At 43.1% G+C, this 18,261-nt stretch overlaps 1 protein-coding gene across 3 annotated transcripts in view; it reads left to right on the top strand.

Moving 5' to 3' along the window:
* Positions 1 to 18,137, top strand: part of FAM120A (family with sequence similarity 120A) — a 49,430-nt gene extending 31,293 nt beyond the window's left edge. For 2 of the 3 annotated variants that reach the window (XM_048316100.1, XM_048316099.1), the window contains exons 11-18: positions 2,715 to 2,964; positions 3,831 to 3,945; positions 5,774 to 5,983; positions 6,823 to 7,006; positions 7,875 to 8,012; positions 9,455 to 9,596; positions 13,633 to 13,729; positions 16,231 to 18,137. In XM_048316100.1, coding sequence (XP_048172057.1) covers positions 2,715 to 2,964; positions 3,831 to 3,945; positions 5,774 to 5,983; positions 6,823 to 7,006; positions 7,875 to 8,012; positions 9,455 to 9,596; positions 13,633 to 13,729; positions 16,231 to 16,542 — 1,448 coding nt within the window. In that variant the 3' untranslated portion in view covers positions 16,543 to 18,137. The remainder of the gene's footprint in view (positions 1 to 2,714; positions 2,965 to 3,830; positions 3,946 to 5,773; positions 5,984 to 6,822; positions 7,007 to 7,874; positions 8,013 to 9,454; positions 9,597 to 13,632; positions 13,730 to 16,230) is intronic. The other variant, XM_048316101.1, reaches the window with a different exon arrangement.
* Positions 18,138 to 18,261: the final 124 nt, after the last annotated feature.

The following is an 18,261-nucleotide window of genomic DNA, read 5'->3' as shown; positions in this document are numbered from 1 at the left end:
ACAGTAGAATCACCATGGTAATGGGGCTGAACGTTATAATGGGGCTGATCCTAGTTGTAGTCAACGTAGTTTTCAGGGTAGGCACTGCTCATTTCTCAGTGGAAGTCATGGGAGAAAATGCCATAGGTCCCTGTGAGGACAGAGATTCTGGCAGCTGAGGATGCAGTGAGTTTGGCAGCAGTCTCAGTACAGATTTGTCAAAGGTTTAAGAAATGCCCTGGACAAATTAGTGGATATGGACAAGTCCTGAATTCATCTGTTAGGTTAAATGCTGATTTTGGATGGACAGTGCTACAGTTGCTTGTCAATGGATTCAGCTGCAATTCCTCGTCCCCGTCACTCAGAGAGGAAACTGTATTCCAGCCCACTAGATGAACCTTCATGTTAAACCTTTCCACAGGAAGCATGGTTACCTGCATCCAGCTCTGGGTCCTCAGCACAGGGCATGGACCTGGAGAAGCAAGTCCAGAGAAGGCCATGAAGATGTTCTGAGGGCTGGAATACTTCTGTTACAGAGACACTCTGGGAAGACTCTTTAGCTTAGAGAAGAGAGGGCTCCAGGGAGACTTAGAACCCCTTCCAGTACCTAACGGGACTCCAAGAGAGCTGGAGATAAACTTCGGACAAGGGCCTGGAGTGGCAGGACAATGGGAATGGCTTCCAGAGGGCAAATACGGGATATTGGGAAGAAATTCTTCCTTGTGAGAGTGGTGAGGCCCTGGCACAGGTTGCCCTGCCACAGCAGGGGATGGAACTTTAAGGGGTGGGCTTTAGGGTCTGTTTCCACTCCAGCCATTCTAGGGGTCTTGTATATTATTACTGTTTAGCACAATGTAGAAGCCAGTGCAGATCTCTAGTGTGACCTCTGTAGCATGTGCCTGAAGAACAGGCTGAGGTGTTCTTCCTGTGGCCTTCATGTCACAGAGCCATGGAGGTTCTCATCCACAGATTAAAAGCTTTGAACCAGATTTGAGTGTTGAAACCTAAGATAGAAAACATAGATGTAAAACATTCTCTTCTTCTAAGCTTAAGGTCTTTATGTGTTCAATGTAAGTGAAAGAAACATCAGGGAAACACTGGTGGTGTGTACAGCATTACTTCTGATATCTAAAGCAATTACAGTAGGGTTGAAAGCCCACATAAAATACATCCTTTTGTTTGTGTTTGCTGTTCTGGGCCTAAGCAAGCAGAGAAACCCGGAGAGATGAGCAGGGCAGGGTAGCTCTGCTGGCTCTTGGAGCCCATCTTTAGAGCGTGGTGGTGGATAAAACCTGGGAGCAACCAAAATAGAACATGATTTTATAGTGAGGCAACCAACTAAATATGTCAGAATGTTTATTTGCATTGTTGTGTGTGATCTTTGTAAAACTGCCCTGAGCTCTGTGAAGGGTAACTAATGCTAGGCTGGGTTTATTCCCGAAAAGCAGGAGAGCCTTTTGGGGTGTTCTAGAGTTTCTTCCTGTAGTCCTGACCATCACCTGTGCCATGGTTTGCCTGCCCCTGGCTATACAATCACACGTTGGGCTACTGCCCCATTGCTGAAGGAGGCTTTGTAGCTGTAGGCCTGTGCTGGCACCAGAAGGATGCATTCCCCAGGCTGTATCCAGTGGATTTCCAGCAGAAAGAGCAGGTCTGGGCTCCCGCAGGGAATCTCCCCAGGCTGTAACCTGAACCTGCACTAACAAGTTCCTTGAACCTTTCCACACTGCATAACTGGGCTCAGAGTTAGGGTGCAGGCACGCTGTGAACTGTGTCAGGCTCGGGGTTGCTCCAAGGCCAAAGGTATCGTGTCTCAGCCTTGACTTGAACTTGTGTTCTGTTCTGGTTGTCTTCAAATAGAAGGGAGATGATTTAGCAGCAATGTAGAGTGAACTGTCTTCGTGCTGATGTGGATGAAAGGGAGCTTAGGCACAAAGCCACTAACCTCTTCATAGACAGCAGTGCAATAAATGGGGAGGTTTATGTAAAGTGATGTTTTGTAACGTTTTTAGGGAGAAGAACTCCAAACCCACCTGTATTTGAGATCTCATTCCATTGTAGTAGCTGAACAGCTACAGACAAGTATAATAATACCAGGTTTAAATATGATTCAGATAAAATCACTAGGATCATACTGTTCTTAAAAGAGCACATATGGGATATATTTGTGTTTATGTACTATTTTTATTTATCACTGTAAGTTTCTGATCACACACAAGTACTGTTGGATATGACAGTATGATCACACACAGATATGACACAGGTATTTAAGGGGAAAATTGCATTTTTAAGTTAAAATCACTGAATGGTTCAGATTGGAAGGGACCTTGAAGATCATCCATTTCAAATCCTCTGCCATGGGCAGGGACACCTTCCAGTAGAGCAGGTTTCTCCAAGCCCTGTCCACCCTGGCCTTGGACATTTCCAGGGGAAATTGTGCTGTTTGTTTTAGAAAAATAGTGTATTTCCTTTATGTTGTATATTAATTTGAAAATATTAGCACGACATTCCTAGTGTATGCATGTCTGTATACACTTTAATTTGTCAGTGATCACAATGAAAGGATATTTCATGCAGGGTTTGAATTACCAGTTTGGCAGTGTAATCCAGCACACTATTGCAGTCTCAAAGTGATGCTTTTTGAATCAAAATCTCTTGCATGTGAAGTTTGAAGTAAATGCTGGAATATGAAGCATTAGCTCAGATGATTTCTTTCTGGTGTTGCCATTCTGCAGTTTCACCGGTGATAATTAAGGAATGGGCTGCTTACAAAGGCAAATCTCCTCAGACCCCTGAGCTGGTGGAAGCCCTGGCCTTCAGAGAGTGGACCTGCCCAAACCTGAAGAAGCTGTGGCTGGGCAAAGCCGTGGAAGACAAGAACCGACGGATGAGGGCGTTTCTGGCCTGTATGCGATCAGACACACCAGCAATGCTCAACCCAACTAATGTGCCCACTCATCTTATGGTGCTCTGCTGTGTGCTGAGGTCAGTGTCACCTCCAGGGAAATCAGAGCCGAGGAAAGGTTCTACTGTGGGATCTCTGTGCAAAGTGTTAATTCATATTTGCAGCCTCACTGGGAGAGGGGGTTTGGTTTGGTTATAGAATAGCATGTTGTGTAGTTCTTTGTCAGTCTCCAAAGGATTGACGGGAAGACAAAAAAGATCTTTTGTTGCAAAGAGGCTGTATCATTTGAATTAGTTCTTCCTTAGTGTACTCGAAGCTTCAGCTCAGTAAAAAACCAACTTTTGGGGCCTCAGAGGCTTGTGTGGGTGAAGTTGCACAGCAGAAGAGAGTCGTTCAGAGAAAGCTGCATAGCAGCTTATCAGGATGCAGAGCTTGCGGGATGATGCCTGTGGTGTGTGGAGCTCCCTGAGTTAGAATTACTCATCCAGTTGAGGTGATGATAATCAACAGTAGAAGTATTAATTCTGTATTTCAGCTTTCCAGAGAGAAAGTCACAAGGTCCAAAATCCTGAACTGTTTAATTTTCAGATTGAAAATTGACAGAGGAATTGGGAGATGCTTACATTTGGGGTAATTATTTAAGACAACTAGCGTGTAATTCTTTCAGAATCCAAGGTTAGCATCTTACACATGGTAAAATTTAAGCCATTTTTGAGAGTGATAAATAGAAATTTGTCTTTGGTTCTATTGAACTTCACCTTGCCTTTTGAGCACTAAAACACCATTTCTCCTTATAGAATAGTTAGTATGCAAAAAAAGTGGTATCTTAAAGGTCCTCTTTTCAGTGGCACAGCATGTTTCTCTCCTGTCACATGTTCTGTACATACACTGGGGATTTCAGACTTGCCCATTAAGAAGCCACTGACAGGACGTGCTTCCCTTACAGGTATATGGTACAGTGGCCGGGGGTGCGCATCCTGCGTCGCCAGGAACTCGATGCTTTCCTTGCCCAAGCATTGTCTCCAAAGCTCTATGAACCTGACCAGCTTCAGGAACTCAAGGTAATTCTTAACTATATCTTACATAATTTAAGAGATTAGTTTCCAGCTGATCTGGGAATTAACTGTAGTGGCTGATTTATATGTGCCTGTCTCACTGAAAGCCTTGCACAATCACCTATACTTTCCAAAATATTAATCTTAGTGGCTTGAAGTGTTGCAGAGATTCATAATCCATTCTGTTTCACTAATCAGAAAGGTAACTAAAATCCTAAACATATCCTATGCTGCAGAACCTTTTCTCACAATTCATTAAGTAATTGTGTCTTGGAAGTTCAAAGATTGTGCTTCCATTGAAAAGATGAAGGAAAACAGACGCTGCTTCTCAGTGTGGCTGTTTTCAAACACTAACCTGGGTATTTTCTTATGATTCAGCATTCAAAAGATTTTTTCAGCTAAGTGTAAAAATGGAGCCTTATATAATCTTGAGTGGAAAAATGCAGGAGAAACAAGTAAAATAGTTTGTGAATTCTCAGAATTGTAGAAATCATTATTTTGAGGGTTTTAAAAGTTAAAATCTCAAAGTGGTGTTACATGAAGTAAATACTGCTGGCTAACTGCTAGTTAGTGTGGTATTCTTGCTGTAGGTACACAGTGTAAAGCAGCAGGGAGGAAGTGGCCCTTGTTTCCCAGGTTGGTTCATGTTTACAGGTACACCCTGTGGAGGGGCACGGACATGAGCAGCAATCCTAGCACCCCTCTTCTCAGGAGAAACAGTAATTAGGCTCATGCAGATTCTAACTATTGGGCTTTTTTCCAAGGAATATTTTGTCACTGATGCCAGATCTGCAAGAGGATTCTCAAAGCAAGCACGTGGCTATTTTCTTTTCTGACGAGCTGACGAGCTAATAATGTTTTGGTTTAATAGTAATTGTTTTATTTTTCAATCATACATAAAGTGATGCAGATTACTTCCATAAGATATGTCGGTTAACTGGAAGATGCAGTAACTCCCTCAGGGTTGTTACTGTCTTCACAGGAAGGAGCTTGTGAGGTCAGACAGAAAGAGCAGCTGAATTTGAACCCAGCTATGTATCTGCAAAATGAGCGGGATAGTCTTTGGGCTCTTAAAGGTTGCTTATGCATAAGGAAGGTGGTAATGGAGTTTAATTTTAAAATTTAATACCAAGGTCTTGAAAATGTTCCCAAGCAAGGGCTGATATTTTGAGAAGTATTTCAGAGAACACCAGTAGTGATATTTTCTTACGCCAGAGCTAAAAATACACTTGCTGCAAGCAAATCCTTTTTTGCTTTGACCACTACCTATTATTCACTGTTTAATTCTACCTTTATGTCTCTATCCTGCATCCTAAATAAAGCTGTTGTATGCATAAACACTACTTTGTGTTCTTAAAGCAAAATTTTGAATCAAACTAATAGAAAATCCATTATAAAGGAGTTCAGAAGGAAATGTGTTACATGGGAAGAAAAATGGACTTTTGCATTGAGGTCATTCCTGAGATGTTCTATAACACATCTCAGAAGATGTGTTATGGAATTTGGAATAAAATTTTTGATGAAGTTTTCTAGTGCTAATTTCCTGTAAGTCTCTTTAGAAATAGCTTCCTGGGCTTTGTGTTGAGAAAACAGGGGTTTGTGTTTATCTCTGGCCTCCAGAGCAGGTGGATGGGACCACAGCTTTCCTGAAGATGGCAGCTCTGCACGCACAAGCGAGAGGTTCCGGTGCATTCTTCTGCTCAAACTTCTGAAAGTCTGGATGACCTTTTAAAATCCCTCTGTTTGCAAGAGTTTTGAAAAGAATGTAACTATTGGAATAACTTTGAATTGCATCTCATTGCAATCTTACTAAATTTACCATGTTTTTAAACAGATTGAGAATTTGGATCCCCGCGGAATCCAGCTGTCAGCTCTCTTCATGAGTGGTGTGGATATGGCTCTTTTTGCCAACGACGCCTGCGGACAGCCGATTCCGTGGGAGCACTGCTGTCCCTGGATGTATTTTGATGGGAAATTATTCCAGACCAAGCTCATCAAAGCAAGCCGGGAGAAAGTTCCGCTCATTGACCTCTGTGATGGTCAGGTGTGTAGTTGTGCAGGGTGATGGAGTGTCCCATGTGCCCACAAGGGTTCCATGGGGTGGGTTGTCATCATTCACTTCATGTGTCATCTCTGCTTTTAAAGGCAAATATGAGGAGAATGGCTAACGGGTGGGGTTTGCTGTTTAATCCCTTATTTCTTGATGAGTAGGATGGCAGTTGGGTGGATTTGGAAGAAGGGCATCAACTTGAACTTGATTTTTTTTTTTTTTTCTGTCTGAAAAATGAAACACTGATATGAATGGCCAAGTTGGAAACTCTCTGCTCATTTGTTCAAGTCCCATCTTTTTGGGTCAGACTGTCCAAAGGACTAAGCTGCACTGGTTTTGTAATGAAAGAAAATTGGTGATGTCTAGCTGATTTTACAGACTGTGAAGTCATTCTTGGGGTCCTCAGCTCAAAATCTTTTCACATTTCTTAAAACCATCTTAAAATACAAATGAAGGAGACTTTTGTTGTATCCAAATGATGCAAAATTACTATGTAACTGTAAAGCCAGGAAACTGATAAAACGGTTTACTGAATAACCCAAACCTTTTTTGTTTTTAACTTTTTGAAAGGTATGAAATTGTATCCCTTCTCCTTTCTGACTTGAGGGAAGCTGATCCTAGCTTTGCCACTGATGGTGTGGTTCCTCTCAGGGTTGCTACCCCCCAGGCATGTTTCAGCCTGTATGCAGAGACTCTGGTTTGCAGCCTAGGTTTAGGATGATGATTCTCCTCCATTACTTTGTGTTTTTCTTTGAATTTGTTGTGTTAAAGTAGCTTTATTCAATTGAAATGAGAATTTTAACGTCTTTCTGTGACCTTCTCTTTATTCCTAGGCTGAGCAGGCAGCCAAGGTTGAAAAGATGCGTCAGAGCATCCTAGAAGGATTAAATTTCTCCAGGCAGAACCATCCTCTCCCTTTCCCACCTCCACCTGCCATGCCTTTCTATCCAGCTTCTATGTATCCTCGACACTTTGGGCCAGTCCCACCACCTCAGGGCAGGGGGAGAGGCTTTGCTGGTAAGTGATGGGACAGCGGTGCCACACGTTACCTTACCTTGCCCATTCCCAAAACTACCAACCCTGTTCAATTTCATAGGGAAAATACATAAAAGCAAGTGGTCAGCTTGTGTTGGCATGTGCCAATCACTGTATTTTGGGGTTGCTTTTATTAGCCCAGTGATACGGAATGTGCCGTATTGCTGCGTATTTTCATCAGGATTTTAGTAGCTGTGCCAGATCAAAATATTTTTACTGTTGTTGTAGAACTAGAAAAAAGAGCAATGGATCGACACTGGGTGGTATGAAAAGGCTCTGATTTGCACAGTAAATCGCTTCAAAACTTTTATAAATTAACAGACACAGTTTAACTGCCAGGGTTGAAGACAACCTTTCCCCCTCCCCACTCCTCTGTGTTTTGCTACAGTCATATAACCATTGGCACCCTCAAGTGTAAATACTGACATAACCATTCCAAGCTCCTCTTAGAATTGCTCCCTTCCTCAAAATCTCTCCGTACCAAGCTCCATAGGTGTATGGATACTGGACACTGGCATTCCAGGGTGCCATGACTGTAGCCACCAGACCTCACTGCCAAAAAATTGTCACAAGCCTTTACAACACCATAGAGTTGGGATCCCATTCCAAGCCCCAAGGCCTGCCCTTCAGCAGAGACTCCCTGCTGGCTGAGACAGCAGGACTCCTTTGCCAGGGCTCTCTTGGTTCGGTGCTGCAGCTTTGCCCACAGGAGCCCGGCCCGTGGGAGCGCAGCCCTCCCAGCTGGCTCTGGAAGGGTGGAAGGAGGCAGCAACCTCTCTGCTGGGGCCTTCCTGGTTGCCTGGCCCCCTCACAGCTTTTCCCCTGTCTTTCTTTACCCTGGGTCTAACAGGAGTCTATGGCTTCGGAGGCCCTTATGGGGAAACAGTAGCCACAGGCGCTTACCGGGCCTTCCGGGTGGCGGCAGCAGCAGGACACTCCGGAGCCTTCTCTGGCAATGACAGCAACAGGACTAGCAAGTTTCAGGGCGGTAATTATACCCAAACCCCTTTTCTTAGAGCTTCTGGCAACGGCTTCCTCCACTGTACGGTTTGGTCTGAGGCTTTCCTACTGACTCCCTGTCTGCCTAACTGTCTCAGCTTCCCTCTCTAGAGCCTGCCTGGGCTGCTGTCCACTCCGCTCCCCGTCCCTGCCGCAAGCCCCCGGCGCCAGCCCTCCTCGTGCCTAGAAACCCTCCTCCAAATACAGGAGAGCCTGAAACCCAGCGGGGCAGGTTGTCTCCTGTGCTCCCACAGGCGAAGAGGGCATCAGTAACCCACTGGCCTCTGCCTCTATATTAACAGGGATTTTCCAAAATCTGGGGGCAGTTGCGCTTTTTGCAAAGACCCAGCCTAGAAATTACTGACTTTGGTATTACTGCTGAGCCCTTCTTTGCTGGCATCAGTGCTGGCATGGACACAGGAGTGGGATTTACTTCCCTACCTGTGTGCCCATGCTCACTTCCTGTATGATGTGGGGTGATGGAAACCTATTTAGGGTAAATTTTTCCCACGTATTTAGCTGTTCTTTCTGGCCTCTAAACTTTTATCCTAAGAGCAAACATACCTCTAATGCTTCATGTGTGAATAACTCTGGCCCTGCAAACCATCTGCATTTGGAGCTCAAGGACTTGCACAGGGAAGTAGGAACCTTCTGGATGTAATCAGTAGTGTAGTTCCCAGCCTATTAACACTGGAGACTAATTATGGCTGCGTAAACGCTGTGGTTTGTAACCCTTTTGGTGCTGATGGTCTTACCAGTAACATCTTGCTCAGTTCACATACCTGGATTTCTTGAAATACGTGTTATGCCCCAGAGCTGATTTTTCAGGGCAGAACACTATGAAGACATAAGCAACTTGAACAGAAGCTACAGTTGCATCTTAGACAACTGTAATTTTAGCTGCCTTCTTGGAGGGGGAAGGATAAACCCACCTTTTAAACCAGATCTGTTCGAATGCTACATTTTATAGCAACTTAGTGTTAGTACAGCTTATCCTGCCTAGTAAGTTCTTTATTGCCAATATAATCTGTGTGGTCTATTCTGATACTTGCTGTTGGCTAAAATGTGCCTTGAACCTGCAAGAATTTCTTCTTCATTAGAAGTGCAGGAAGAAAGCAATCTTCATCCAGCTTGTAAAATTCCCCTTGTTTCTTGAGGCTTATCTCAAGTATATTTTTAATTACTGAAACTGAAGCATTCATGTCAGATTATTTTTCTTTTCAGAGTTCATATCTATTTTTAAAAAGGGGTGGGGGAAACACTCTTGGAGTTCTAACACTTCTGAAATACTGCAAAATGAGCAATAATCTCACAGTATCCATAGAGGAGATGGGATATGTGGTGAAATCTGGGCAAACCAGCTTTCCGTTCATTTGGAGCTTTACTGTGATGATTGTGAAGATCAAAGTTTGGTTTTGCTTTTATGTGCAGGAGTCCAACCTATTCCTTCTCAGGGAGGGAAACTTGAAATTGCCGGCACTGTAGTCGGCCATTGGGCTGGAAGCAGACGTGGACGAGGGGGGAGAGGGCCATTTCCTCTGCAGGTGGTGTCCGTGGGAGGACCAGCCAGAGGGTAAGTGCCGGCCTGGGAATGTGCTTCTCATGTGGGATTTAATGATTGGGGAAACAAGGACAACAGGGAAAAGTTGGAGGCAGTAGAGATTGCATATGACACACTTTAGGACACACTGGGTCAATTATACCCACCGAATACTCAGGAAAAGCATTGGCATTCGTTATAAGAACTTTTTTAGCCAGTTATCTGTATAGATATAAGCATTTCTATGTGTAAATAAAATTCATACCCAATCTGAGATACATAGAGATATAGGTATATTTGTATGTATAGCTATATATACACACACACAGAGGTTGATTTTGCATGAGGAGATGACTTTGGGACTTTCCCATGAAATCAGTAGATGCATTACATTTGATTCCTTTCTTTTTTGTGGCAGGACATTTATTAAGAATCATGATAACATTTTAAATAACTACATTATGTAATCCTGTGAAGCAGAAAACACCTGAAGGACATTTCTAGGTTCAATAGTTCTCTGTTACAGTTGTGATGGAAGTGTGCTTAAAAGAATATTAATTTCTTCAGCTCTTCCACTTCATTTCACTACAGCTGAAGTTACAGGTGCACAACGTGTCTGAAAACCAAGTACTTTATTACAAAAGTATCTAGTTCATTACTTTTAAGATTATATTTTTTCCATAGGATTGCTGGTTCTGTGCCTTACAGAACTCTCTTATCTTTAATTATGGTCGTGTCTATTACAGGAGACAATCCTAAAGCAACATGATTTATGTATTGTGTCTGTATCAGGAGTAGAGTAAAGCTGATGGATTTATTGCCACCTCAAGCTAGGGAGCAGCAGTGTGAAAGGCTGCACTGCATGAATTCCATCTCTCTGTTAATTTTCTCCAATGTGCACTATGAAGCTTCATGCTGGAGCCAGGGAGAGCTGTTGGAAAGCCTGTTGGTGTTGGGCCGAGTGAGGAGATGGGTTAATCTGAAGGCCTGGGAGAATGGGAGCTGCTGTGGGGACAGGGAGAGGCAGGAGCAGTGGAAACAAATGCAAACAGGTTCAGTGGCACCACGGTGTGCTGTGGGAGCAGAGCTGACCCTTCCAGGGGATCACATTTACCTAGGACTGCTCACTTCTCTAGAATGAGATTCAGCTGCCAAAACAGAAGCATTGAGTGTTGATCTAGGTGTTTCAGACAACTGTCAGGCACCTGTGCGGGCATGGGGGGGTTTTTGGGAGCCCTGTGCTGATCCAGAGCAGCATCTGGAGACAGTGGGAGTGAGCAAAGGTGAGGAGGCATGAGGCTTGTTTGGGTATCGGGAGACAAAATAACCTTTTTCACCAGTGAAATGAGGTTCTTGGATGATCATCGGTTCTGTTTTTCATGAGGATACATGAACAGAAGCTGGTTGCTTCTTCCAGTGACCTGCACTCTGTGTGGGGAGGTGCTGCTGGTGATGGCTGGTGTCCTGCCAAAGCCAGTGTCTGCCAGAGCACCCTGGGCAGGGTCTGGGCTCGGAGCTGGGTTACATCAACACAGGACAGCAGTTCCTCCATCTCCTGAACAGGGAAATACCTGAATTCATGCAGAACATCAGTAGCCAAGAACTGAGAATCCTCCTTATCTGGGAAGTGAACAGATCACTGAAAGGGTGTCATGGCTCCTGCCAGTACCTTTATGACAGAGAAGTATGGTTCTTCAGTAGTAGCTTTTGATTTGAGATAAAATACCTGAGGTTTCTTTTTGTTGGAGGTACTGTCTTAAGGCAGTAACGTTTGGGTGCAAGTTGTCACCCCAGAGACAGGAAAACTGTCAATGCCAGACCTTCCTGTCTCCATCAAATCAGCACCGATAGGGCGTTCTTCACGTGTAGAGTTACTGGAATAGGTCAGAGGGAAAATGACTGCAGGCAGCTTACCTGTTTGTTGGGTCAGTTGATACTAAAATAGGACCAATAGGAAAACATGCTTGTGTTAAGGGTTCTGCCCGAAGACAGAATCACAGAACCACAGAATATTTTGAGTTGGAAAGGAGCCGCAGGTATCCTGGAGTCCAGCTCCAGGCCCTGTACAGGGCACCCCGACAACCTCCATCCTGTCCCTGAGAGCAGTGTCCAAAGGATCCTGGAGCTCTGGCAGCCTCGGGCCATGCCCATTCCCTGGGGAGCCTGGGCAGTGCCCAGCAGCCTCTGGGGGAAGAACCTTTGCTGATACCCAGCCTAAATCTCCAGTGCTTGAACAACAGGTTCATGTTGGCAGAGGTTATTTCCTACCGAAGGTCACCACTACAAAACAGCACAGCAGGTTGTCTCAGTTCATGGCCCAGTTCTGCACACTAGTAGTCCATTTTTATCTCTTCAGCAGAGGGGATCAAGTCAGGCTTGTTCACCCCATTTCCTCATGTCTCTGCAATGCTGAGCTCAGATATTGTTCTTACTGTGTAAAGTTATAGCAGCTGCTTTGTATTGGCTTTGATCCATCAGTATATTTAATGTGATTTTGAGGGGGAAAAGCCCTTCTCAGCTCCTTGAAGGGCACGCTTTGACCTTGCAAAAAGAGAGCCAGTGAGGTTGGCAAGGAAGGAACACAGTGAGAGGGACTCACACACAAACCACAGCTCTTCTGTCTTCATTCTCTGCTGTTGCTTCTAAACCTCAGAATTCGATTTCTTACTGCCCAGTGTGGGAATTCACAGCATGTGAGAGGAGACTGGGGGGGCACAGGCCAGTGCCGCTCCCCTGGGTAGTTCAGCCTCACTCCAGCTCAGAGACCTGAGCTGCACCTGGCTGCTCCAGCCAGCCCCAGTGGGGTTAGGTGTCACACCAGGACCTCCCAGTATCGGGCAGCACATCCAGAGGAAATACAGGGCATTCCCATGCTTCTAGAGCAAACCAGTATTTCTAGTAGAGAATTTTTAGGACAACGGTATTCTTGACATGACAAGGAAGTTCAGTTTCTGCAAATGATGGAATTAAAGCACTTGTAGCTGAATTCTGGAATTGTTAAAGTTGGAAAAGACCTCTAAGATCATCAAGTCCAACCGTCAACCCAGTAATACCCACCACCATGCTCATCCCTAAACTATATCTGCAAGTGCCGCATCCACGTGTTTTGTGAACAGTTCCAGGGATGGTGACTCCAGCACTGCCCTGGGCAGCCTGTGCCAGGGCTTGACAACCCTTTCTCTGAACAAATTTTCCCAAATATATCTGATCTAAACTACCTCCCCTTGTCCTTGTCCTCACGTGCAATCCCATACCTGTGCAATGGGACTGAGAATTGTGATTATCTGGATAATGAGAATGCTGGAGAACAGCAGTTCTGACTCACCTGCAAAGTCCTTCTGTAAAATCCTTCAGCAGCTTAGAGCAGGTATTCTAGTAGGTAAAAATTGAGGCACAACTTGAGACCAAGGTGAGGAAGTTTGGTTTTATCTGATCTAATCTTTACTGAATCACACCAAAAATCACCACCTAATGTGTCTAAGTTAGGAGTCTCCACTGGAAAGCATCCCAACTTATCAATTGCCACATGCCATATACAGGTGAAACGCCTTTATTCCCTCAGTTTCTTAGATAATTTTGTATTCTCCCATCAAAACCAAGGCGATTTTTTTATTTTGCCTCACGTTCTTTTATCAGATCCTGTCTGTCTTGTGTGTTTATATGGGGAACTGTTATTAAATGGGGGAAATGGCCTTCTCTGTTGTTCAAATTGCTATTTTTGTAAGGTGAAAGTATTTTGAGCTCTGGTTTTAAAGTGCCATGAGGATAATTTGACACTTGGAAAATGTTTCTGCAAAGCTTGAAAGTATCATTTATTGTTTCTTTAGAAGAGAACTATAGAAACAGACATTTTACTGCTCCGGACCCAAAAGGTTTGTTGGGTTTGATACAATTGCAAGCAATAGAACCTTGCAATTTGGAATTAGTCATCTTGCCTCTTGGAAGACGTGTTGATGACAGGCCCTAGACAGTAAAGATAGGAAAATAATATTCCAGCAAAACTAAATGTAAAGAGTTGTAAACAAAACTGATCTATGTTTTATTCTCTCCCCTCTCCCCACCCCTGCAGGCGTCCTAGAGGAGTTATCTCCACTCCAGTGATAAGAACTTTTGGAAGAGGTGGAAGGTACTATGGGCGAGGTTATAAAAGCCAGGGAGCAATTCAGGTAATGAAGCCATGTGCCTGACTGCAGCACGCTCTGTGACAGGCTGGGCTGGGGTGGACTCCAGACCAGCACCACTTTAACAGCTACAAGTGTTTCTGGCGACTCATGGAAGCTGTGAGCTGCACAGCGGTGACAGGACAGGCTGGTGTCACAGCTCACTTAAAGCAAACTTTGCTTCTAAAGACAGACGTGGAAGAATGTATTTTGACATGAATCCTGTGCCTACACAGCTCTAACCAGCCGTGGGAGTAGAAGAAAATTTAGAAAATGGGAGAAATACAAAGCTGAAACAAATTAGCAGTTCTGCTCCTGCCCCCACTCTTCCCAATTTCTTTTCTGGGACCACGGTCCAACCTCATGAAGGAAAGTTTCTAGCAGTGAAGGATCTTTGCTGCTGCCATGCTCCAGATCTAAGAGGTCTCTCTAAACTTCTGGGGAATAGCAGAGCAGCCTTTGCCCCCTGAGCATGCAGGCTCCTTTCTGGTGACACCCTGCCAAGCGTCCGTGGATCGTGACTTCTGTCTAGTCCATGGATCCTTCAAATATAGCTGAGGCAGACTGCTGATCTGTATGAGATGCCAGTTGCTTTCAGAGCTCTGTTTTCCTCCCTTTTCCATGGTTTTGGCTGCTATGCAGTTTGGATGAATGAGTAGTAAATAGCTGGAAAAACTTCCACAATAAATATGTCATATGGACATGCCATTTGTCAGGGAGACCTGAGAGTAGGGGGGTGTTTTCAGGTGTCACACAGTACGAGAGAGAATGTTCTCCAGTAGTTAATGAAGCAACTATTAACTTCCAGTAAAACTTACTGTTTTACAGGTGTAAAAATTCAAATACTTCCATGTTAAATTTCTGTGTACACAGACTCTATATGTCTAAAATGTACGTGTGGATCTGAAACTTTACATCTTTAAATAGAAGAGAAACCACTATGTTAATAATAGAGCATCTAATTTCTGAGTACCTTAAGCTTTGAAATAAAGGAAATCCTGAAAACGAGCTCCCACATACTCCAGGCTTACTACAGGTGTACATATGGGAGTGTAGTTCAGGTGGTAGCTGCAGGTGTCTTGACAAATGCCGTCAAGGTTGGGTATTTGCATTTTTATTAATGATATGTAATTTGGATGGTAAATACTTGTGATCACAAGGACCTGTGTGTAAAATTGTGCCTGGAAAAGAAAGGTAAATGGCATTTTCTATGGACCTGAGCTCATTGCATTTTGTGGTCATCAAGGCCCAATAGGATTTTCTTGTACAGGAAGAGAAAAAAGGTGATTTAAAATGCACATGGCAGGGAGAGCTTCCCATGTCGTGAGTGGGTTGTGATAGCCAGGTGAGGCTGGGCAGTGCCAGCGGCCCTTCTGCCTCACTGAGGCAGTGCCTGTGTAAGGCCAGGCTCAGCCTGAGGCACTTCCTCCCCCAAAGCTTGGGAATCTGACCAAAACGAGCTGTTTGGATTTATCCAACACATCAGACTGGTCTGTTTTATCCCAAGATGAGGCTTTTCACTCTTGTCCTGGAAAGAAACTAAAGCATGTCTTGAAAGCTGAACTTAAGGATGTCTATAAAGAGGCATCTTGGCAGTGATCAGTGTCCCTTGTCCTCACGTGCAATCCCATACCTGTGCAATGGGACTGAGAATTGTGATTATCTGGATAATGAGAATACTGGAGAACAGCAGTTCTGACTCACCTGCAAAGTCCTTCTGTAAAATCCTTCAGCAGCTTAGAGCAGGTGTTCTAGTAGGTAAAAAATGAGGTTTTTATACTGCAAAGCTGTTTGCTGCTGTTGAAAGTGTCCCTGTCTTAAGCCATTTCTTAGCACTTGACTTTGTGAACAGTGTGACAGGCTGGTGTGCTGCTTCTTAGCAGCCTAACCTGCTTATTTTGGTTTGTTTAAAGCCTATTATGTTTCTGGAATGCTAAGATTAATTATAAATACTTAAAAACTAATTGTATGCTGCATCAGTCTGGTTTTTATGGCTATACTCAGTCTTGTAAGATTTTACTATATGCTTTTTTATGAAACCCTTTCCTAATCTTGGAAGCATATAGCTTGGTGCAGGGAATAGTGCACGGTGCCTCTGCACTCCTCCAAACGCTGGCTGGAAACAGTCAGGTTTGTATTTGAGTAACACGGAATCCTGCCACTGAATCACAGCACACATGAACCAAGAAGCAGAGTTCAGCTGTACACTGATTCTCAGTTTCGGTGTTTCAGACATTTATGTAGCTCTGATGTTGTGAAAGGAGGGCAACATCGAAGTTAAAACTAAAGCATTTGCCCCGGGGGCATCAGAAGGCTCTGGGGAACACCGAAAATCCTCTCTGTGTATTTTGTGGGCCACTTCTTTCAGCAATGCCTAATATTTGGTGTTCACTCACGATCCTGTGCCCTGCATGCTGCCTGTTGTAGTGTCCTTATATCAGACTGTACATTTATATACATTTTTAGCACTGGTTCTTCAGTAATTCTCTTCTTTTTTTAACAACTAGGGCAAACCTCCTTACGCTGCTTCAGCAGAAGAAGTAGCCAAAGAACTTAAGTCAAAATCCGAGGAATCTAAATCCTCACTTGTGTCTTCAGATGGATCCCTGGCTGAAAATGGAGTTGTGACTGAGGAAAAACCAGCTTCCCAGATGAATGGGAATACAGGAGACATCAGGGCTTCCAATCAGTCTGAAAGTGCCTTGAGTAATGACTCTAAAATGTGCAATACGAATCCTCACTTAAATGCACTAAATGCAGACAGTGTTTGCCATAAAGATGATGCTCTTGAGGCCACTGTCTTAAAAAAAGAAGAGTAAACTTATTTTTTATAGAGGGTGAAGGATGTTGGGAAGGGTCAGGATTAGGAATATCTGGAAAGAAAGAGAGCCTACAGTTATGTACATTTTTTCCTTTCCGTAAGAGAAAAATGAGGACTTTGGAAATTCGGATCCCTCTTTGATGTCAGAGATTTAAACAACACATTTTTTTAGTTTTAACCAGTTGTAGTCAAAATGCTACAATAAAACAAAAAAAAAAAAAAAGAGAATGAAGAGCATTTGACTCCCGCACTTAAAATGAAGTATACATAAAGTTTAAACTGGTTATGACAAAAGCTTGTAGTTTTGTTTTTTGAAATATAAAGAAAACAAATTTTGGCAGTCTTTAAGTATATATAGCTTAAAACTATAATTTTTAGTACTTGGCACCATATGTATGCCATTATATTTGATTTTGCATTACTGTGTCACAATAAAGCTTTCTTTAAGGCTTTGATTTCATGATTCTGGGGGGAAAAAGGCACAACCACAGTTTTTTCTTTCTGAAATCTCATCACCGTTGCCGTGGTTCTTTTGTGTTAAAAATGTGCAAACTCTCGAAACTACCAATTCTCAGTAACACTGCAGTTCTGCTGAGTTCAATAGACATCATACATATGTTACGAGCGAGTTAAACGGAGATAAACTTGAAATCATAGAAGATGCAAACGACCTTTCAAAACAAACACAATGTGTTGGGAAACTTTTTGTGACTAATACCATGCATCCGTGATCAATGAACTATGTGGTTTTGAATCAGACGTAGACCATTAGTACTACTATTTGAGCTAAACTTCTGCATGGTTCATGATTTTTAAAGTGTGTAGTTAATATTATGCATGTTATTGTCCTCTTTCTTCCATTCTTACAAGTACTGTGCCCATTTGCAAAACAAAAAAAGCTAATAATCAGTAATAGTCCTATAAAAGATGTTAACTATGTTTAGTCATTGACTGATCTTGCTCTAACCTTAAAATTTTGTGATTATTGACCTCTGTTGCATTTATTCTAAAACTTTAAAAAAAAAATTATCTAGCCGTTTTGAATATCAACGTTACCCTGGTGTACTCATTGCTGTATGCATTATTGTTCTCTGTTGCTGTTTTATGCCTTCATATTAGCAAATATGAAATTCTGTGAAAAACAAAAAAAAAAACGCTTTGATCTTCAAAAAAAAAAGTACCCCCCTTCTGTAGCAGGAAACAAATGGCTTGTTCTTGAGAACTTTCCCATCAAGAATTTAGTATAAGCAAATATACCTGTATCATTTTGATGTTTTTGTTAGTGTTTCCAAACTTAATGTACTTCAAAATCAGAATCATTTCTTTATATTCGTTTTCATATAATTCTCCTGATGCTCTTCATCACACATTAGTGATCAGAAATGAGGTGTAATTCCCCATTCCCTGCCCGCCAGAGCTAAGTAGGTATCTTAATGTAAGTTGAAGGGAGTTCTGCCCCAACTCATGGATTGTGCAAGAATGAACTACTGTTGGGTTTGGCTGGTTGTAGATGGATTGTGGTGTGGTGTCTTTGAAGGCTATTGAATGCAACTTACAGTGCTTAATAAAAATCTTTATTCTTTTAGTATAAAATACTGTATGCCTTTTTTGTCAAGTATTTTTTTAATTAACATGTAAATAAAAGTTTTTCCTATGCCCAAGTCAAGTGGTTGAGTTGGCAGGATCTGTGGTGTCCTCCTACAAGGCAGAGGAGGCC

The sequence above is a fragment of the Corvus hawaiiensis genome, chromosome 11 (assembly GCF_020740725.1).
Source record: "Corvus hawaiiensis isolate bCorHaw1 chromosome 11, bCorHaw1.pri.cur, whole genome shotgun sequence".
NCBI lineage: Eukaryota > Metazoa > Chordata > Aves > Passeriformes > Corvidae > Corvus > Corvus hawaiiensis.
Note: the sequence above shows the minus strand (reverse complement) of the source record. Positions and strands in the feature narration are given on the sequence as shown.